A 22,109-nucleotide genomic window follows, 5' to 3' on the forward strand; every position below is an offset into this window, starting at 1 on the left:
AGAAACCCGTTTCATAAGATCCGCCGTCGACCGGCGATCCCCGGGTTAACTGTTTTTAAAAACAAAACAAGTTGAGTGACACTTGTTTACCTGACGGGTCCACGTGTTGTTGACAAGAAGGGAGGTAAAAGCACATGGCTACTGTTGTGATCCAATTTTCTTTATAATTGACAGCTGGCAATTATTTCTTTTTTTTTTTATTATTATTATTATTATTGATTAATGAGCGTTTTTGTGTGTCACCGGGCCACGCTGGGCCGGGTAGTGCCGGTGACCGACGCTAGAGGCTTCTCCCCCTGCTGCTCGCCGTCGTGCTCGGATCCGCTCCGGAGCCTGCTAGCAAGGCTTCATGCTGTCTGCCGGAGCCGGTCGGGACGGTGACGGCTCTCCCGTGAAGCGGGGGAGCGGCCCAGCCTGTCTGTGAGTCGACGCCGAGCACAGCGCCGAGGCCATGGCCGGGGTTTTCGACATCGATCTGGACCAGCCGGACGAGAACGTCTCCGACGACGAACTCGAAGACGGGGTGAGTTCGGCTAGCGTCGGCGGTTAGCTCCCGCCGGCTCAACTCTCAAGCTAGTTTAGCATCTGCTAGGCCAACGCGGTGTCCATTATCGGACAGCCCCTCGCCCTTTATCTTCCCGCGAATTACCGGCGGCGTCCCAAACAAAAAGCGTCGGTTTTAAAAGTCGGACAGGGAAACGCGCCGAACTTGGAATAAAAGCTGTTGCTGTTTTTTTGTTGTTTGTCATTGTTTGTTTTTAAATCCACCTTCGTAACCGACTCCGGTGGATGACATTATTAAGAGTATTAAGAGTTGGACGCCGGTGGTTAAAGCGCCTTGGCGTGTCCGCCATAACCCCGTTGCGTTAAAGTCACCGGTCAAAACATAAAACCGGGGTGACAAACGTCACATTTTAATTTGTGTTGTCGTGGAAATATGGTGGACAGACGCCGAACACGTCTCATATGCGACTCTCTCTCTTCATAATGGAAATGCGTTGTCGGCGTTCGCCCGGCGCGGCGTCACGTTTCCAAACTACCGCCGCTCACGGCGTCACTTGAACGCAACACGGCCGAAAAGAGCCGCTTCCTCCCGGGGAGGCGGCGGCGGCTTCCCCCGGGGAGCCGGCGGCGGCTTCCCCCGGAGCCGGCCGGCGGGACGAACCCGTTCACCCCACACACACAACGGCGGCATGAGTGAAACATTCGGCCTCCAGGACAACCAAGTGCATCAATGCAACAACCCGGTTCTCACGGTGCATCGGGCGGCCTGACTGACTGACTGACTGACTGACGGACTAACGGGCTGTGAGACGTTCACTGACCTGTTGTTGTTTCCAGGTTCAGCTCAGCGAGTACATGGACCAGTGCAGTAGTTTTGACTTGTAAGTATAAGCATCCCTTTCTGAAAAAGACACACCAGCATATTTTTTGGGCGATTAAAAGAAGTTTATCTCCAAGGACTCTCGGTGATAAGTCTTTGTGTGGATGATGTTTTTAATACACCAACGCCAACCCGTCTGGAAGATATCATAACAGTAACAGCGAAAGTAACCGAAGCAAGTTAACGCCACTTTTGATGAATATTTTTGTTTATTAGGAGCCCGCAGTTTTTCTTCCGGTTGATTTTTTTTTTTTTTTTTTTTTAATTTATCCATCCATCTTCCTCCGCTTATCCTGCACTCGGGGTCGCGGGGGAAGCTGGAGCCGATCCCGGCGTCCGTCGTGAAGACATGTAACCGTTCACCCTGTCATTTACAAATCAAATATTGACATGCAACCGTTCAACCTCTCGTTTGCGCATCATGTATCGGCATATAACCATTAACTCTCTCATTTATGCGTCATAGAGACAATCAAACCTTCACTGTCATTGACACGTCTGGGAAATTATTGGTTGACCTACCGTGTTTTTGGACTGCGGGAAGAAACGGAGATACTGTAAGAGAACGTGCAACCTTCTTACAGAGGCAGAAACACCAACCACTGCATCGCCGTCCCGCCAAAAAAGTGTCTCTTTCCAGAATGAATGGCGTTTCAAGATAAACAATTTTCTATTTCGCCATTAATGATGTTGTCACACAATTTGGACTAATTGACTGACTGATGAGTGCATCATCTGAGGTGTGATGTTTCCACGCCAACATGGCTGCACAATATATGTCACGCAGGCTGTGGTATTGAAATCAGTGTTGATGTTTTCAGCAAAAGTAACGCGGGATCATTTCATGACTCGACAGCTTTGGTTCCAAAAACGTAAATAATACGTACGAGTTGACTTGAATATGGTGTCAACTCCTGATTAAATGGCCGTCCATGTTGACTCGGTTTGAGGTCATTTGTAGAATATTTGGTAATAATGGTAATAAATGTAATAAAATATGAGGGAAAGGGTGAATCCAAGTGAACTGAAGCTCTTTGCACTGTTCGTGGAAGCTCGAGTGTTAAAAATGCCATCGCATTGGGTCAGTTTCCATTTTCCTCCCCAAACCCTCAGTGCGCTGCATTTAAATTGTTATTTTTCTCAGCATTTTCTCTCTGTGTATGTTTGTCTTGCCAGTAACATGGACGACTGCGAGAAGTTTGAAATTTCGGAGAACAGCGTGAATAAAGGAACGGAGCAAATCAGGCCCGAATGCTTTGAACTGCTCAAAGTTCTGGGAAAAGGTGGCTATGGAAAGGTAAGAGCTCTGTAATTTAGAGTGGAAATGTCAATATGAACTCTGAAACACGTGCCTCTCAGCTCGCCCCCATTTCACTCTTGAAGATGTAACTTGGCTCAGAGTTTGGATATTGAAAGTTGGAAATATGGGTTTGGCTCGGCATGCAAGTCACTTGATTCATTGTAGAAAAAAAAAAAAGAAAAGAAACAAAACCAGATTAGAATCGAGGTTGTTGAAAAGTCCTGAATTTATACATGTGAGGGGAAATACCACGTTGTCATCTGCTTTTTTTGGCCTGGGTCTTGCAGTTGCTCATATCATTTCATTGTGGAGGAGGATATTCCAAAGGGTGGGGATTTTTTTTTTTTTTTTTTTTTTCTTAAATTAAGTGTCTGGAAATTTCATTTTGCAGGCTGGAAACCTCAGGATGTGTTCCACTCTCCTGGATTGATCAATAACCCTTTTAATTCCAATGAGATAGTAATTTCAACAGTGGAAAGTAGAGGAAAAAAAAGAAAGAAAAAAAAAAAACCTCCCTCTAACTATAAAGACTTGCCTCTCTGAAGTGCGTCCCGGTTTACTACCATGAATAAAACACAACTATAATCATCTGCACCCGCTGCGTCTAATCTTAGAGCCTGAAAAGAATACGTCGAAACGCTGGTACCAGTTCAGACAGTAAATACTGATGTTACTCGCTGCACTCGATTGATACTATTTGTGGTCAAGTTCCTTTTAAACACACCAAATGTTGGCTCAGATTTTCCAATAAATATATCGAGAAATCTAAGACGTTGCTTGCCTGTGCGCGTGTTATTTTTAATAATCTTTTGCCATGTTGCCGTATTAGATATCCGAGCCACAGTGGCTCCGCGCTACCTGGCTGGATATCCACGCAAACTATTTATCATATGCTATGTTACTATTGCTACTTTTTCTACATTTTACAAGGAAAGCTAACAGCGTAGCGTTTAGCCGAAGCTGACGTTTCCTGCTCAAGATTAGGGATTAAATATCGACACCAAATCCGTTCCATCCAAAGGCCGGGCTCCTGTGTTGGGACTGAAAATGACGTGAAGCTGAAATGCTTTTTGGCATCGCTGTTTTTTTTTCTTTGTTGGTCTCCAGTAGTTTTCTTCCATTAAACCGTCAGCCTCACGTTGTTTCGGCGTTGAGTACGTCTCCATGTTCCCGACTCCTCCGCTGTATTACGCGATGAAACCACCTTTGCTACGACTTATGAATGTCGATCGCATGTGTGCGACTTCAATCCATCGGAGTAATTTTCAAGGTCTGGGAATCAAATGCAAACACGTTCTCTCGCCTAATTAATTATCTAACCCCAGGATAAACTCGTGGAAATCTTTTAAACCTGCTTATCCTCTGTAAGTAATGTTAGCGTAATAGTGTAAACATGCCCTTATGGGGTGTTGGTTTGATATGAAAGCTGAAAAGATGTGATCATGGGAAGAATTAGAGATTAAATGTTGACGATAAGGCATTGAAATGTTCTTACAATGTAGATGAAGTACACATTTATCCACATGCACGACCTCACTGAAGCGCATTCATGTATGATGACTAAGAAGTAATTTTCTGCTACTTGGAAATTACTTAGCATTGCTAAATGATTACCTTTTTAGAGACAGACTGTTCGTTGTGTATTCTTGCGTCGTTGTATGTTTTGGCAGCGGACGGAGGTTCCTTGGCCTTAAAACTTAGAGCAAGCAACCATTCAAGGATTATGTGGGTAAACAGATACTCAAAACATAGCTCATGCAGAATGAAAGCAGTCCCTGACGGCCCTCTATTCTCGGGGTTCCCAAAGTGGCGGCCGAGAGATGACTTTCTCAAATGGCACCCGGCCGTTCCAGCCGTAATTGTGACAAAAGATAAACATCGAGAAATTACTTCGTGAATTGGGTAATTGCTTGCCGCTCATTGTTAAAAACAAACTCTTTTGACAAATCTTTCATTTATGAATTATTTTAGCAATTTAGCAATTTGGTTCCAATTTACCGATCACCTTTCCCCCCCCTCGGCAAATGAGCCGGCTCGTTTTTAAAATCACGGGAAAATGCCCTCAGTAATTAAGTGAGAAATTTCCTGACTTCACCCTAAAATGAGAAAACATCGAATGTGAGCCCTCCAGAAATCACCGAGCCGTTTTGAAGAAAAAGTCCCTCAAGATTTTGGCCTAAAATGTATAAATCAAGAAAAAAATAATAAAATGTCAGAAATCATAAAAATCAGCAAAAGCCTCGAAGAAATGACTGAAAACGAACGCCCTTCCGCCGTTTGTTGATGCCGTTTATTGATGCCGTTTATTTCCTTCCAGGTCTTTCAGGTCCGGAAGGTTTCGGGCGCGACGTCCGGCAAGATATTTGCGATGAAAGTCTTGAAGAAGGTGAGTGAATCTGACCGTGGGGTCTCGGGATTATTCAGGGTTTCTCTCACCACATCCGTTGCGCTCCGACGGATCTTCAATTACGGGGCACGAGGGGGCGGTTAAGCTCGTCCCATTAGATCTTAACTGCCACCTAGTGTACACAGTAAGTAGTGTGGCGTAATAGAAATAGCATATGTAAGCAAACACAAGCAGGCCTCATCTGCGGGGGATTAGCTCCTTAAATACTAAGTAGACTTCTAAGCCTAATGCAGCCAAATAATGTCTAGTGTTTCAGATGTACCATGTGCCCTTTTCTGTCCTGGTGACACACTTGTGCATCCAGCGATGAGGCCAGAAGCTAAAAGCAGACCACCCGAAATAATGTCAGCAGGCTTTACCCCGTGAAACCTCAGCGCCGCTGCCTGCTCCGCAGCTGACACCGCGCTACCGCTCATATTCCCAGAAGCTTGAGGTTTGGGCTAATGGCTGTGTTTATTGGCTTAATGAGACTCGACTGGAGCTACCATGCTGGCCGTCCGACTCCTGCTCCGCCTCCGCAGCTGACATTGACGCGCCGACACAATATGTCTGAAGACAGCGTGACCCTGTGCTCCCCCTCCCTCCCGCCAGGCCATGATCGTGCGCAACGCAAAGGACACGGCGCACACCAAAGCCGAGAGGAACATTCTGGAAGAGGTGAAGCACCCCTTCATCGTGGACCTCATCTACGCCTTCCAGACGGGAGGAAAGCTGTATCTCATCCTGGAGTATCTCAGCGGTGAGCAGATCGGCGTCCGGGCGCAAACCCAACCCGTCCGTTTCGGTTGGAAGTTTGGATACGTTTGTGAAAATATCAGTGCGTTTGACAGACCGACTTCACATGTGGTGACCGCAGGTGGGGAGCTGTTCATGCAGTTGGAAAGAGAGGGCATCTTCATGGAGGACACGGCATGGTAAATCTCATTGTTTCCGTCGGCCCGTGGGAATTTTCCCCCTGTTTGTTTTGGGCCCTTTCAGATTGTTGTGCCGAAACGAATCATTTTTAACAGTATTTGAGTTGTTTCCGACGCTTTTCCCCTCACGCATTACATATTGGTACACAAAATCCAAAGCCACAGCCAGGATTTACAATCTCAGACCACTTCAGAATGCGCAAGTCTATTTGGATTCTTAACAATCAACTAGCTTTGCAAGTTTGTGGCTTTCCTGACTCACACAGGAGAGCCAGAACGGCCAGATGGTGCGTGAGGACTGCACAGCTGGTCTATCACTGTGTGAAGTGAATACCAGATAGTCATAGAAGTTACGGAGGGGTTTTCCCAAGCTCTTTGGCCGTCTGAATAAAACACCAGCCTTCAGTGTTTTGGCTTCTTTGACACGGGAACAAACCCCGGAAAAAAAAAAAAAAGGGCTTTTGTTTTTTTTTCAAATGGATGTTCATAATTTTCCGTTTAATGCAAAAGGTACGAGTGATTTCACCGCATCGGGTAAAAAGTCTGGACCAAAAAAAAAAAAAAAAGTTGCAAAGGAAGAACCGAGTTAGTCCTGTGTCATTTTCAATTTCAACCAAGCGGGTTTATTGACAGCACATCCTTTTGGCGCCGCTCCTCCCCAGCTAGTGTCCTCCCGCTCGGAAACAGCCAATTATCAAAACGTGCTTCTTTGTGAATAAGCGGCGCTTTGAATAAAGCCTCACCAAATTTCAAAAACATCGTGCGTTCGTTTTCTAATCCTGCTAACAACAACAGAACGCCGCGTCATAACGCACTCAAGATACCGTAAAACGTTTCATCGCAAAGTCGGAGCCCATCTCTCGGAACCGCTGTCGTGGCAAACCGGTGAGAGAATAAACCGAAAAAGCACACTGGTACACCTACGTGCGTTTGTTTTGTTTTTAATTCTACCGCCGGTCCTATTTACATATTTCATTTGGACGGACGAGTCTCAGGAAGAATCTTCTCGTCCCCCAGCAGCCTCGGGGTAACCGAGGTGTCCCAATCTCTTTGCGTTGCGAGTCGGCAGCGAAAAGCGCCGTCGTCAGTGGGGAACATTCGACAGTTGCCTTTCCAAAGAAGAATCCTTTCGCGTGCGTCGGTGAGGTTGCTTTACTCCCCCCGTTAATCCGGAACACTTCAATTCATTTGCGGGACGGGGAAAAATACACTCTTTGCTGGCTGTTTATCAGGGATGCAGGATGGATCATTCGGCTGATACGAATCACCTGCTCCTCGAGGCCAAACGTTGCTCCATTCGTTCTGATGATCTGGTGTTGGCGCATGCAGCTACAGACTCCCTCAGAACCTTGTGATCATAATGATATAATATTTTCCAAGTCATTTTCAACTTCGGGCTGACTTTTAAGATAGGCTGGGTTCAAAGGAAAAATAAAGGAAGATTCCCCTCTTTGTGGGAGGGAATGCAGTTTTATTCTTTGCGCTGGTAGTTTGACATTTGGGTTGTGTTTTTTATAAACACACAGGACTAACTTGGTGACTTTAACGTTCGAGAGAGGAGTTTTTAGCACGCGGTGTATCACACGAGCGCTCGGTTGGATGCGAAACACTTTCCACGGAAAAGCGAATACGGACGCGCAAATGTCATGACCCGCTTTTATGTTCATTTGCCGCAAAAGGCCACGATTTTTGTAGGAGGACGCCGAGACGCTCAAATGAAATTAAAGCACCCGCTGTGATTAAACTGAAAGTATGAAGCTTCCTCGCGAGCGCCGTCGTCCTAGGCAATGAGCTACTCCTGATTTTACTGTCAAAGTCCGGTAAGAAAACATGCATCGGTAATGCAATCGTGAATTAAACGTTTCAAAATTCATTTTCAATTTTTTTTTTTTTTTTTACTCTATCAGGATAGCAGACGGCCAGAGCACAGAGGCGAACGCGGCGAACGCATCTCATTCGAAACTTCGATATTTTACTTCCCATGTTACATAATTCAATGATCCGGCACTTTCCGTTTTCACTTGACAAATTTGCCATCCTTAAGATGTAAGAGTGTTATTTAAACACGGGAGGTACAACAGCACCAAGTCCCGGGTGTCATCCTGTGAACCGGCAGTTGAATATTTAATATTCCAAACAGGAATTATTACATCACGCCTTGATAACTCCTCTATGCTTCACGTATAAAGTAGATGATTGTCTTGTAATGCTACACCGGGCTGCAAATAAGGATCTGCAAAGGTTTCCAGATCCTTATCAGCGGCGGGGGGGGGGGGGGGGGGGGAATGCATGCAGGTGTGTCTGGGCTGCAGGTGGAGGACAAGCTGCTCTGTCTTTTTCTTCCCCTTCAACCCTCACACACAACCTTCTGTTTTGTTTTGGATGCTGATTAAATTTATATCTTTGAAATAACAGCTGCACACCAAATTCTGCCAAATACCTGGGCTGGAGGTTAAGTTCCCATTCTTGCTCTTAAAAAAAAAAAAAAGGGAAACTAGGAGGATCTAGAGAGAAATGCATCACGCAGCTGCTGGAATTTGAGAAATCGGTCATTTTTCAATGCGAGCAGCTGATGGCTTGCCGCTTCCGTCCTTCGGCTTCTCACAGGTACACAAACGCAGAAACACACAAACTAGACAACGGCCCGCTGAGGTTCTGGCCAAACAAACGATGACGTTGCAGACTGACATACGTTCTTGTATTGAAACAACTTCATTGTTCACGCAGTCGAGCTGTTTTTTTTTCCACAACCTCTCACCTCTCAGCTGAGAGGGACAGATCAGTGCGAACGAAAGGATCAGGATATGAATCCGTTTCCTTTTATTTCATGTTTCTCGTGTAGCGTGCGACACGTCTTCCTCCCGAATGACCTCGGCTATCTCACCTCGACCTCAGAGCGGCCGGCGATGTCGGGGTTTTTCCCGAAAGAAATGCCGATGCTTTATCGCAGACCCGCTGAAAGCCCGACGTGCATCTCGGTCTCTTGTTTTGACAGTTTCTACTTGGCCGAGATCTCTATGGCGCTGGGTCACTTGCACCAGAAAGGCATCATCTACAGAGACCTGAAACCCGAGAACATCATGCTCAACAACAACGGTACACGTGTAATCTTTTTGACGCTCAAACGCACAAGCTTGCCGTCCGCCGGAGGAGTTTTCTCGCCTCGGAACGGGACACCCGGTCCGTTGATCTCATGGAATTTCTCAAATGGTTTTCCAGGCCACGTGAAATTGACGGACTTCGGTTTATGCAAGGAGTCCATCCATGACGGAACGGTCACCCACACCTTCTGCGGCACCATCGAATACATGTACGTCACGCCGATGGATTCGTCCTGCACGCCGCGGCGCGCTCCGGATGTCACCTTTGCTCTCTCCTCCTCCAGGGCTCCGGAGATCCTCATGAGAAGCGGACACAACCGGGCTGTGGACTGGTGGAGTCTGGGGGCTCTCATGTATGACATGCTGACAGGAGCAGTAAGTGCACACCGATCAACTTTTTCGCTAAAGTAAGCAAAAAGTGCAAATCACACCACCGCGGCCAGGAGAAGACGCAATCACGTTTTCAAAAAAAACAAAAAAAAAAAGAAAACAACAACAAAAAAATGCTCTTCTCTGTTTTCCGCTGGACCGTCCAATAGCCTCCGTTCACCGGTGAGAACCGAAAGAAGACCATCGACAAAATCCTGAAAAGCAAACTCAGCCTTCCGCCTTACCTCACGCAGGAAGCGAGGGACCTTCTGAAGAAGGTGAGCCAACTCTTCCTCCCCTCCTTCTACCTTCTTCCTCTAGCCAGACGTCAAGTCTTCAAACCTTTTCTCCTCAGCTGCTGAAGCGGAACGCGTCGCTGCGACTGGGAGCGGGACCGGGAGACGCCGCCGAGGTCCAGGTCCGTAATCGAAATCAGAAAAACGTCGCGCGTAAATCTAATTTTGTCGTTCACTTCCCTTTCTCCTCACACGGAGCACCGGCGCCAAAGAAAACATGAAATTTCCCTGCCGTCCCCCCCACTGCATGGCTCGGCACGGAGCGAAAAAGACACATTTGTGTCCACGAGCTACTTTGTCATGCGTTTTATTTTTCTACTTTCAGTCGAAGGTCTTTCCGGGACAATTCGCTTCATCCATTAATCAAGAAAGTAATGTTTTCAACGCGATGTATCTGTGCGTCCTCACACCTCGCAGGCTCACCCCTTCTTCCGCCATATAAACTGGGAGGATCTCCTGGCACGTAAAGTGGAGCCTCCGTTCAAGCCTTTCCTGGTGAGTTGGTCCGCAGTGCGGCGGTGAACTCCGTGACCTTTCCCCGCCACGCTGTTTAACCGACCCCGCTTGTCTTGGCAGCAATCGGCCGATGACGTCAGCCAGTTCGACTCCAAGTTCACCAGCCAAACTCCCGTGGACAGCCCCGACGACTCCACGCTCAGTGAAAGCGCCAACCAAGTCTTCCTGGTGGGTGACTCCTCCTGTAGCTCCGAAAACACCGAAGCGTCTGTTCCTGCGGCCTCAGAAACAACCTCGGATTTCTGCCGATTTCTCTCTTTTTACCTTTTGCATTTTCATGCCGGTTCTTCACTGAAGGGTTAGCAGTGCCAGTTAGCCTTCGATATTGGTGATTTTTATGGCGCAATATTAACGAAAATGTTCTTCTATTTTTAGCAAGGGTCGATATTTGATTTAAATACGTGGTAGTTACTTCCAGATCCCCTGAACTACTATTTTTAATGTGGAATTTTCTCAACATTCTCATGTTCTGATTCCCAAGAAGCCATAAACATTGATTTCATGTGACTTTCCACCGCATGGATTCTTCTATCTCTGCATGTCTTAAATCATGCTTAAACACCAGAAGCGCACAACACAAAGTAATTGATCAGCAGGGATCAATACAGCATATCTGATTTTGATATGAAAGGTGTACAGCTCAGATAATTGATGCAATGTGTCTTTTTGTGTTTTTTTTTGTGTCTAAAAGCGTTAAAGCTGAGGATTTCCACATGTCACCCAAACACATACTACCTTTTAAAACCTATTGCCATCTAATTCCAATAAGGATATAATGTTTTTGTTTGTCTAAAGTCCTCTGCAAGAAACACTTCCAAAGAATTTACTGTTAATTGGTTCAGGGCTTCACGGGATTTTTGGAACAGGGAAGGTTTTTAATTATCGCTAAAAAAAAAAAAAAAAAAGCCTTTAACAGTTGTTTCTGCCAAAAGAGGGGGGAAAAAAACAGCAGCGAAAACTGGACATTGTTTTGTTATTTGCTTCTTAAGGATGAGGTTCTTACGAGAATCTGTTAATGTGTCCCATCTGGTTTGGTCCTTTTGGCTTTCCTGGAAGCTCCGCTCGCTGTTTGACCACATTGCATGATTGGCTTCGCTCAGCATTTCATTGCTCATCATCAGCCGTGGGTTGTTTTTGGAGAGACGCTGTTTTGAAGAGGTGAACTCAGATCGGTCCCGTGCTTTGGTCCCTCTCCCCCACCAGGGCTTCACGTACGTGGCCCCCTCCGTGCTGGAAAACGTCAAGGAGAAATTCTCCTTCGAGCCAAAGGTCCGCTCGCCGCGGAAGTTTCCGGGAAGCCCGAGAACACCTGTGAGGTACCGGTGTGTTTTTTTTTTTTTTTTTTTTCGGAAAAGGTCATCGATAAACCATCGGAAGCTGAAGGGGAGTCCGTCCCGTCTGTCTCTTTTTACAGTCCGCTGAAGTTTGCCAGCGGGGACTGTTGGCCCCGCGGACCTTCGGTGATCGGCGGCTCGTCGCTGCTGTCCGCCGCCGGCTGCACGGAGCAGCCCATGGACGTCTCCGTGGAGCAAATGGACACCAGCGGCGGCGGGATGTGCGAGGCCTCGGCCCCTCTTCCCATCAGGCACCCCTCAGGCATGAACGCGGGACTCTACAAAAAGCAGGCCTACCCCATGAACTCCAAGCGACCTGAACATCTCAGGATGAACCTATGACGTTAGGCTCGGCCTCGCACCCGAAGACTCTCCCCTCCCCCTTTCTGGTCATTTTTTTTTTTTTTTTTTAGTTCTAAAGAACCTTGTAGGAACTCTTCAAATTGGACAAAACACTGTTAACAGCAATCACCAGCTCTTCCAGCAGCGCCTTCGCTTCTCCCGGCCTCCTCAGCCTGCTGCACGCGACACACACACACACACACACACACACACACACACACACGGTCCGTCAGAGGAGCGTGAGCCGGATGTTGACTGGACCACTTGCTGCGGGTTATCATTTACTCAGCTGGCATGAAAATCATGACCCAATGGTGCTTTTACATCCTCAAGTCCGGACACTGTTACTGTCAGATCGACCAATCGTGGGATTTCGTCGCCGAAAAACGATCCGAGGAAGGAGTAGAACTTGTGCCGTCGCTAACGCCCGCCGCTCGCTTCGGGCTTATAATCCGCTCCACCCGTGACCTCAGCCGCCGCCACGGCGGTGCCGGGAGCCGGTTCTCCCCGGAGGTTTTGCGCGAGAGCCTCGAAGAAGTCGGGTGACCGAGTCGGAAGAAAACGCGAAGCCTCGACGGTCACGCAGCAGTCGATAGAAGGTGTGTGTGGTCTCAGCAGGACCACACAAATTCTTCACCCCGTGTTTTTTTTTTTTTTTCCCACTTGTTGACTTTTGTTGTATTTTCCAGTTTTCTGTCACCATTCGGTTAGTTGGAGGGGGGGGGGGGGGGGGGAAAGGCCGCTGTTATTTTAACTTGAACTTTTTACCACATTTTACTGGCCGGCTCTCTTGTTACTTTAGTTTCAAACTGGGAACCGTCCGGAGCTCCCGAGTTACGCGAAGTCATCGCCGCAGAGCCAACTGGGCAAGCGGCGACCGTTCTGCTGGCGTCGCGTCCTCTTGACCGGCGTGGGTGTCGGGACAGTCTTGGCATCATCCAGCTGGGTTTTAAGAGGAGCTTTACTTTACTGAACCAGAGGACGCAATGCTAAATCTCGGGAAGGAGTGCCGGACGGCCAGCCAGACCCTCGCCGCTGCCGCTGCTGCCGCTGCTGCTGCTGCTGCGCCGTCTGCGCAACAGAGGCGGAAATGGTTTGAGGCAAACTTTGGCAATTGATGCAGTCATTGCAACATATTCCAGATAAAGTGTGATGGCGCAGTTTCTGTTTTATGGTAAAAAGGTTTCATAAGAGGCCGTAAACGGATGCTGATGTCAGTAACAAGCTGATGAGGCGTTGATATCGGTAATTGGTGCTTCTGTGCTTCAAATTTGTTTGGATGGTTGGTTCACGCTGTTCGATTAACCCCCTCCCGTCCATACGAACTTCATATAACACTGTCAATTTGTAGAATTGTTAAATAACAGCTCCTCTTAAAACCCAGTACGTTTCGCCTCAGGAAAGAGTCCCGTAGGCTTTGTCGGAGAGGCTCGCGGTGAAGAGTAGGTGGAGCGCGACTTCCAGAAAAGCGTCTATAAAAAGCTCAAAGTGAAACTTCAGCTGCAAGTATCATTTCACCACAATCAATACCAAATGCTGCTTTACGTTTGCAACTGGAGAGCTTTCTGCAGCGAGCCTGTCCAGCGGCACCGGTCGGTGTCGCAACCCCCTCGCCTCCTCCCCCCCTATTATTTTATGTTGAATGTAAAAGACTGAACGCTCTTTCGTTCGGAGTCACTTCATTTTCCCACGCTTTGTTTTTGCAAAACCGGCAGCCAAATTTCAACCCGCGAACTCACTGAAACAAGGTAAACGTCGAAGCCTCGGACGAGACGCGGCCGAGTTGTGTTTGACAGCGGCTGCGAAGCTGAGTGAAAATGAAGATTAGAACAGTGCAGGAATTTGTCAGTAAAACTGCTCTGTGTTGTAAAATCTGACCAAAATCACTGTTTGGGTGAACCAGTTTTTTTTTTTTTTTTTAAGTTGACTTTTTCTTTTTATGAACCGTTAAAACGACCGTATTTTTGTGCTCATGTGTCATATTTATTTTTTTCAGTGGCATTGTGTATCAACTGCATCGCTCACACTATGCAAGCTAGGTATTTATTATGTGTTATTTAGATGATGCAGCAGAATGTTGGATTATTTGATTTTTGTATTCCCGTCAGTCTCCCCCTTTTTTTTTTTTTTTTTTTCTTCACCTAAAGTGCGAACGTTGTGATTTTTATTTACACTACCCACATGTTACTTTGTTACTGCAACCTCTGACTCAGCGCCTTCTCTGCAACCGAGAACAGTGACCTACAACAGTGTTGCTCTTTTTGTTTTGTACTTTATAAACGGCAGTGCATCTTTCAAGAGGCAAACTCCTCAAATGTCTTTTTGATATCTCGCTCTCCTCGCTTTAAACTTGAACTTTTTATTTTTATTTTTTTGCAGTGCTTGAAGCAGAGGCAGTGTAGAATGAGGAAAATGATGCAAAAACCGACGTGAGCGGCATTGTGTGTGCCTTGTGTGTGTGGTTCTCTGTATGTTTGTGAAAGTGATCTGTGAGGTTCACTTCCTTTTTTTTTTATCTGAAAGAATGTTTTATTTGTTTGGTTTTGCATTTCACTGTAATATGATGTGATGCAAGGGATTTTAGTTTTTTTTTGTTTTTTTTTTTTCTTCCAAGGTGTGTGAACGGGGGGAGGCTGACGTTTAGCTTCTGGTCAGGTTTTTTGAAAACAACCATCATATCAAGTTTACTTCTGGATGAAAAACCCCATAAACTTGTTGCTCACGTGGCCGATGGAGTGTTAATATGTATCATGTACATAATGAGGTCCAAATAAAAGCAAACGAATGAATGGTTTCTGACATGAGACAGTGATGTTTTGTTTGGAAACCCTGGACGTTGCCGGGCTGCTGTTGAGGTCGGGGACGGAGCCCAATATTTCAGCTTAAGAGGAACAATGCAGTCTCGTGTTGCAGACAGAAAAAAAACACCTATTCGCTCCACATGTGCTCTTACGATTTTGCGAAGGCCGCGTGGTGTTTTGTGGCGGGATGCCGCCAGGGGGGCGTCCGGTTTCCCCAAAATGTCATTAGAGCTGCAGCCGTGGTTTTGGCACAACCTCAGACACCTCCGGCTGGTGCTGGCCTCCAATTTAGTTCTAGATCTCAGCGGATAGAGTCTTCTAGATGCAGTGGTTGGAAGCGGTGAAATCCCACATGGTCGCGTTCCAAAGGGACACTCGCTGCTCGACCCCACGGAGACGTGAATTTTGATCACCGCGCAAACAACTGGTGCATATTAGCACCAAAAGGTGGAATACGGGTATTTTATTTCCATTTAAATGATGACAGGTGTGGAAGTTGTTTTGAAAATGATCCCCCCCCCCCCCCCCGGCCAATCAGGTGTGCGCTTCTTGGCACGTGTTTAAGCTGCCCGGGTCATGTGACACGTCAGGACAAACGCTGAGCCCGCAAGCGAGGTAAAATACAAAAAAAATAATAAAAAAAAAATCGATAAAAACAAGACGGAATAATTTTCTGTGCAAAAAAAAAAAAAACAACAAAAAAAAAAAAAAAACGAAGAGGAGCCCGGGGAAAAAAGGCAGCGTGTAAAAGACACGAGGATTCCCGCGCCAGGTGATTTTCCCACGCCGAGACCCGGTGAGTCGTGTTTCCGTCCCGCTTCCACGCTTCATCTCCCGGTCATGTCTTTTTTTTTTTTTTTTTTTTTTTACTTTCGTCTATTTTTCCACCCAAAAAACTTCCAAGGATTGAGGTTTTGTTACAGATCAGGTTGGCTTATTTCGCTTTTGCGTGGTTGTGTTGCATCCACGCGGGTCGTGGTGGGTTGTCCCCCTGCAGGCGGGGTGGGAGTACCGCTCCAGGTGTTTTGCGTGTCATCTTGCGTGGGGTTCCGGGTGGAGCAGGATGTGGACCAGGATGCTGCGTCCATCAGATGTGGCAGGAAGCTCAGGATTGTGTTTCTTCTAGTTTTGAACTTTTTTGAGTCATGATTTGAGAAGCGAGGCTTCCTTTGGATCCGGAGAAAGAAAACGGGTGAACGTGATAATTTCACGAGATTATATGTGATTGACGTTAATGTGATGAGTTTAAGCTGAAATAAAACACCCTACTTATTTAAATGTAGTTCTTTATTCAGATATATACGGGTCAAAATGGATAAAAAATAACACAGTGGAAGTCCTTCCGTACATAATAAAATAGATGCTTCTCCCAGTCTTTGGTTTGTAAAAAAAAAAAAAAAAAAACGAGGCCATGTCACCTCTGTATAAAAATAATTTACTTGTAAATTAATCTCATGAGAAGAGTTGCGCCTTTTCCACGAGAGGCCGGAAAAGGAACGAAAACGTCGCGTCCGTCTCCACCCTCTGTGGCAGAAAGTGGCGGGCGACGGCCTTCTCGAGACAAATACGGCGTTTTCGTCGTCCGCGCCCTCTTTTCTATCAACCCGCTAATCTGAGAGATGCAGCTGAAGCTAAATCCTGCAAGCATTTACTGATACCAATTAGAAAATCACCTTTGAAATTATTTCATATTTAAATACTTTTAGTTTTCTTATCTCCCATATTTACAGTTTCTGTTGTATTAGAACAACTCTTCGCCCCCGAGTGGAAAGTCAATATTTGTCTTATTGAGTGTGTGTGTGTGTGTGGGGGGGGACAAAAACACAACACGAGAGGGGATGAAACACAAAACAAAACACTTTCAGGCATGAGGGATTAAAAAAAAACCAAAAGGATCCCCTCTGTTTTCCGTGAGAGAGACTCTCGGGTACAAAGTGTCCTCCGGCCAGTAAATGAACAGTGTACAACATAATTTGTCAGTGGGATTTGACAACCATACAAATCACTATCTCGAGTGAATATCCAACAAAACTAAATGCTTCCTGACTGTGTCTCGGTGCTCAGTAAATCTGCAGGTGCGGAGACGTGGCTCCGTCCCTCCACTTGTAGACCTTCTCGGTGATCACAGTGCGGCAGAGAGGGCAGCTCTTCTCCCGGTTGAACCAAAGCGCGATGCATTCGTCGCAGAATATATGCTGGCGAGAGGGAGAATGGCGTGCGATTTTTAACGGCGGTCCGGACGGGGAACCTCGAGGACGCTTGCGAGGCGTTACCTGGCAGAGAAGAGCCCGGGGGTCTTTGTATTCTCCCTGACAGATGGGACAGACGCCTCCGGCTTCACTGCACTGGCTGCGAGTGGCGGCGGCGCCCGTGTGCTGAGGACACAGACGCATCGGCAGCTTGTTATTGTCAAACATTTGCATATCAAGCGAAAAGGTTTCTGCTTCTGCGGGCGGGAATTAACTGATCGATTAATCATTGATTGAAATGTTGCCGGGGACGGGATCGGCTGGAGGACGTCACGGCGCGTCGTCAACTTGTTCAAATTGTTTCTGTTGGTACCGACCTACAAACAAAAATGAAATTACAAGACGCGAGTGCATCATTGTCCAATGGCGTGATTTATGGATTACAATTCTGCCCACGGGTTGATTCATGGGTCAGGTCACTGAAATGAACGCGGTCGGTCGTAACATGTCGGCAATAGTACTTTATTTCGGGGAAAGCGATTGTTACTTCCTCTTGAACAGATGAGCTGTGCTCTGCTGACGGCTTCATTTTTCACGACGGATGCCGGTATCGACTTCGCAAAGGCCCCTTTTTTTTCTTACATTTTACTCAGTTTGCGTTTGTTTCTGGCCACTGTTAACTTTCATTTCGTCATGAAGCGCAGTCCAAAACGCTCAGTTACGAACAGCCGGGTGGATTTAGTTCATTCTTAGTCCGAGAGAAAAGAAAAACAGAGCGCAGAGGGAAACTCTGCCCTCTTGAAAACTAGGATACATCATTTTCCTACTGAAAGGATGCCAAAAAAAGTAAAGGAGTTACCAGTAAGATATAAATATAATCAAAAAATGCTGTGTGACAGTAAAATGTTCATGAATTTGGATGTGCGTTCTAAATATAAGCTATACTTATTGATCTCCATAGGGGAAATTGTTTTGTCACAGCAGCGCAACTATGACAATATCAATATCAATAAATGAGTATAATTCTAAATAATAGAGAGCATTAAAAGATTGCGAGAGACATCCACAAAAAAAGACCTCAAAATGAACGAGGATAAAAACAGACAAGAGAACGAAAAGAAAAACAAAAGAAAAGCAAGGACGAGAAATAGACGACCAAAACAACAACAAGGATAAAGAACAGAAACAGTGACAGAAATAAACAGGATGCGACACCAACGAGGATTAAAAATAGACAACGGCGTTTGGGCGTGACACGTGCCGATGAGTGAGGAAGTGAAGTCATGGTTAACTGTTTTTTTTCTGAATGATATGAATACCGTATTTTACATCCCATGCAAATTCAGCTGAAGAAGTGCGGCTTATTTGAGCAGGGATTTGAGCGCACTGTTAGAGGCGGGAGGGAAAACCTTTTAAATGACAGCAAAAGAGAGAGAGAGAGAGAGAGGAAAGCAGTCGGGTTTTGTTTTCACTGTCTTAACTCCCCTCATTGTGCAGCGGAGCTACAATAGAAGATTTCCCAGATCCAAGTCAACGGTTGAAGTGAGTCAGACGTAGACGGGAAAAACAGGTTGGGCCACGGGCACGACCTTTGGGATGCAGGAGCTGAAAAATCCTGCTTTGTGATGTGTCAGATCTGATCATGTTGCGCACGTACGTGAGATTGTAACTAAAAGATCATGGATCGGATCAGGGGTGTTAAATGCGGGCGTCGGATGCGAGAAAAGGCATTTGAATCGTTCGGTTTAAGGCAAAATGACGTCAAAAGCCACTGACCTCGCCTTTTAGAAATATCCTCACAGTTTTCAGTAGAGATGTCCACTGTCCATACAATGCTAAAAGCTGCAGGGGTCAAAGAAAGCAAAATGTTGAAAGGGAAGTTTGAAGTGCATTGAAAAATCTTTTTGGAGTTCAGTAAGAGCAGCCAGATACCTTCAATATGAGGTAGAGCAACGCCAGCAAAACCCCGAGTGTGAGTCCTGGAGTGCCGTCCACCTCCCGGTAGGTGACCAGGTAGCGGAACCACAGCGGAACGGGAGCCGTCGCCTGGTGGACCTGACCGAGCTCCTCGGCCATCATCAGCCACCGTCCCTGGAGCCACAGGGAGGCAGTGCACTTGTGAAGACGCGACGCGTTAATCCGTCGCGAGCCGAAAGGGCGTCCCGTCTCACCTGGCCTCGGAAGGTGACCAGTGAAACGGGCACCAGCAGGATAAGGCACTTCATCCCCATGAAGAGGAACTTTATGATGAAGTTTGTGACGCCGACTGCCCAGAGAACTTCCCAGAAACCGAGAGGCTCGACGGTGGGGCCGAGGAACACGAGGCTGAAAGGAAGGAGTGTTAATTCGCAGATGAGTAACAAACATTCGTCGACTCGATCTGTGATTTTGCGACACGTCTCAAAACACGAGCTATCGCTGAGTCGATCAGAAAGAAACATCTTCGACTCTTTTCACCAGACTCCGTATCCAATAGGGAGCCCGATTGCGGGTTATATGTTGTCACGATTAGCTCGGTCACATCGCACGGGTTTAGTTGAGGTTGGGTCGCAGACGAGAGAGGAGATACTACCAGTGGTAAAGTGTCTCAGTGTGAAAAGTGTAGTAGAGCAGGATGGTGGAGGAGACCAGGAAGAACAGCAGCCACACACAGTGCAGCTTTGCGTGTCGATCCTGTCGACGCACACAAACACACACGGGAGAAACTGAGCTTTAGGTATCGCAAGTGACGATTAATTTCTGAGCGTCTTCTGGACGACTTTGACACTTACCTGAAGAAAGACATGAGTTTGAATGTTTTTATTCACATATAGAAAAGTTGTGAAGAGGCCAACACCGACGGCGAGCCCTGTCGAAAGAGGAGAGGTAAGACGGGCGGTTCGATGGAGCCGAGCCGTTCGTCCGCATAATGTCTGACTCACCGAGGGCGTGTTGGATGACTAGCTTAGCGCATAATATGACAAGGAAGGGAAGACTTTTCTGGAGCCACCGGAGGAGACAGCGGAGCTCCGACAGCGAGGCACTGGGTTCCCCGGAGTCCAGGTCGGAGTCGGGCTGGTCGAGCTCGGGCTCCAAACCGGGCTGGTGCTGCGCTCGGCTGTGTCCGTGTGAATGCGTGCGCGAGTGGGAGTGACCGTGAGAACTGACTCTCGTCCTCCTGGATGATGCGCCTCCGCAGGCGTCTCCGGCCCCGCCGGTCATGGGTATCTGCACGTCGCCGCTCTCCGGGGCCGCGGCGGCGCCGGACGGTGGCGTCCTTGTGACGAGCTCCGGTTGCAGAGAAAGGGATGTACCATTTTTCACATGAGCGTTCCCCTGGCTTGGATGAGGCTGCATTACAGCGGGAGGCTCCCTCACTTTCAGTTTTCTTCTGGAATCACTCCTAAGTCAGATCATTGAAAACAAAACAATTTTGCATCACAAAGTCATTTAACACCGTGTAAAGGCATCACATAACACGCTCCTTGTTGCACGTCTAGTATGTCAAAGATGATAAACTTACTAATGGTCTAAGGATTGATTAATGATTGGTGAAGGCTAATGATTAGCTCAGATCTTCAGCACTTCTCCACACTCTCTGTAGAGCTGTGCAATAGCTGAAAGGTACGCTTTTTATTATCTAAATGCATCATGTCAAAATTTAATAAAACAAAACCGGGCATTCGAATGGAGATGAGATACATTGATTTTATGGTGTATACATTAAAGAGAGGGGTCAAGATCTACAATAGTTGCGACACGGACAATTAAAATACAAACGCCATCGAGATGCTTATGATCGTAATAAACAATACATAAATTAAAATAATAAAGAGCATTTTCTCAGGAGGTCAAATAATTTATTTCGATTTTTATTTTGACCGCACCTCCATGAATGAACTTCATGATGTCCAACCAGTCAACTTAAAAACTAGAAAAATTCACGCATTATCGTTTAATTATTTCAGGATTGGTCGTCATTGAGTTGACGTTTGAAAGCCTTATCATGGCAACATAAAAATAAAATGACATGCCAGGCATAAATGTTTAGTAAGCGATTGTTTTTTTCACGGCTTAAATGTCTTTGTGGAAAAATAGCAAAACAGCAGGATTAGCTCAAGTTTGCTTGCTAGTTTTTAAGACGTGCCGTTAATGTTTAAGGCTTCTTCGACCCAGTAGGAAAATTCCCTTAACTCAACGATGCATTCAGTTTTATTACACTTAAATGAGCTGCCACAATTTATGATAAGAGATTAAACCAGAAAGGGGGGAAAACTGACAGATGACACTTCCCCGAAAGATAAACGAGCTGTCGTTAGCATCGTCGGCTAGCACTTGTTTTTCTGGCAGGCCACCGAAAGGGCCGGCTCACCTGTCATTCTGCACCCGGAGTTTCATCATAACCTCTCGGTCCCCATTTAATACACCGTGCGGGTAGCCAAACGAAATAAAAAAAAAAGGAAACCAAACAAAACAAACAAAAAAAACAAAACAAAAAGTAAGCTGTGAGCTCTCAAGCTAAGCCCTAAACTGGTCGTCCGGACATATTGACGTTGTCTACGACCGGTGACGTCACGGTTTTCTTCTGCCGCTGAGAATGTGTAGTGCTGAACGTGAAATGTGGCATTAGCGTCCCCTAGTGGTCAACCTGAGAATTACAAAAACAATCCGCCAGTGCAATGAAATGTATCATGTGTGATTCCGAGGAAACGTCTGTAGATCCGATGTTGGCGAGTTATTTTCTCCCTTATTAAATATTAATCACACAACTGCATCCCCTCAATGAAGTCAACTGTCATTTATCTATTTATTGGTGTATCCGTTTTAAAGTTGTACCGGCTGAGCCGCGGACAATGATTCTCCTTTGTGAAATGTAAAGATTACAATGCAAGTATGCAAAAAACAAAAGAGAAAAAGTTTCTCGAAAAAGCGTGAGCCTAATTTACTCCTTAAAAAGCAGAAAAAAGGAATTATCTTAAATCCTACAATGACCTGCCCTTCTGGACCATTTGTGATCATGTAGTTTGTCAAATCTCGGTACCCTGTTGCTTAATTGCTGTGTGCATTCTTCGTGTTATCAGTGTCATACGTCAGATTTTTGGTGTTGCAGGAATAATGTGCTTCTGCTGTTCAGACCCGTTGACTATTGGCAACTTGTGAAGAATTTTTGAATTTTA

The 22,109-nt window shown here is 46.4% G+C and overlaps 2 protein-coding genes across 3 annotated transcripts; one reads left to right on the forward strand and one right to left on the reverse strand.

Moving 5' to 3' along the window:
• Window positions 1-374: 374 nt before the first annotated feature.
• rps6kb1a (ribosomal protein S6 kinase B1a) lies at window positions 375-13,584 on the forward strand. Of its 2 annotated transcripts, XM_086160575.1 has the most exons (15): window positions 375-523; window positions 1,342-1,385; window positions 2,561-2,681; window positions 5,002-5,070; window positions 5,683-5,830; window positions 5,948-6,005; window positions 9,001-9,101; window positions 9,225-9,315; window positions 9,391-9,481; window positions 9,646-9,753; window positions 9,831-9,893; window positions 10,189-10,266; window positions 10,348-10,455; window positions 11,491-11,603; window positions 11,702-13,584. In XM_086160575.1, the coding sequence occupies exons 1-15, from the start codon at window positions 452-454 to the stop codon at window positions 11,961-11,963; spliced, it is 1,527 nt and encodes a 508-aa protein (XP_086016701.1). In that variant the 5' UTR covers window positions 375-451; the 3' UTR covers window positions 11,964-13,584. The 2 variants fall into 2 exon arrangements, with proteins under 2 accessions (XP_086016701.1, XP_086016700.1); XM_086160574.1 differs by having other exon boundaries at window positions 9,225-9,481.
• A 2,449-nt stretch (window positions 13,585-16,033) lies between these two features.
• On the reverse strand, window positions 16,034-21,497 carry rnft1 (ring finger protein, transmembrane 1). Its single transcript, XM_086160576.1, has 9 exons — window positions 21,305-21,497; window positions 19,875-20,335; window positions 19,725-19,801; window positions 19,526-19,626; window positions 19,125-19,278; window positions 18,886-19,044; window positions 18,730-18,795; window positions 17,038-17,139; window positions 16,034-16,959 (listed from the first exon to the last, which is right to left on the reverse strand). The coding sequence occupies exons 1-9, from the start codon at window positions 21,331-21,333 to the stop codon at window positions 16,825-16,827; spliced, it is 1,284 nt and encodes a 427-aa protein (XP_086016702.1). The 5' UTR covers window positions 21,334-21,497; the 3' UTR covers window positions 16,034-16,824.
• Window positions 21,498-22,109: the final 612 nt, after the last annotated feature.

This window comes from Fistularia commersonii, chromosome 15 (assembly GCF_037954325.1).
Source record: "Fistularia commersonii isolate RoL2024-O1a breed Wild chromosome 15, RoL_Fcom_v1.0, whole genome shotgun sequence".
NCBI lineage: Eukaryota > Metazoa > Chordata > Actinopteri > Syngnathiformes > Fistulariidae > Fistularia > Fistularia commersonii.

Bases quoted from the DNA above. Each gene is read 5' to 3' on its own strand.
- rps6kb1a (XM_086160574.1), top strand. From the start codon at position 452: ATGGCCGGGGTTTTCGACATCGATCTGGACCAGCCGGACGAGAACGTC. The intron at 10,456-11,490 runs GTGGGTGACTCC...CTCCCCCACCAG, and splicing joins GCGCCAACCAAGTCTTCCTG to GGCTTCACGTACGTGGCCCC. The intron at 11,604-11,701 runs GTACCGGTGTGT...CTCTTTTTACAG, and splicing joins AGCCCGAGAACACCTGTGAG to TCCGCTGAAGTTTGCCAGCG.
- rnft1 (XM_086160576.1), bottom strand. From the start codon at position 21,333: ATGATGAAACTCCGGGTGCAGAATGACAG. The intron at 20,336-21,304 runs GTGAGCCGGCCC...GATCTGACTTAG, and splicing joins CTCCGGGTGCAGAATGACAG to GAGTGATTCCAGAAGAAAAC. The intron at 19,802-19,874 runs GTGAGTCAGACA...CTCTTTCGACAG, and splicing joins AGTCATCCAACACGCCCTCG to GGCTCGCCGTCGGTGTTGGC.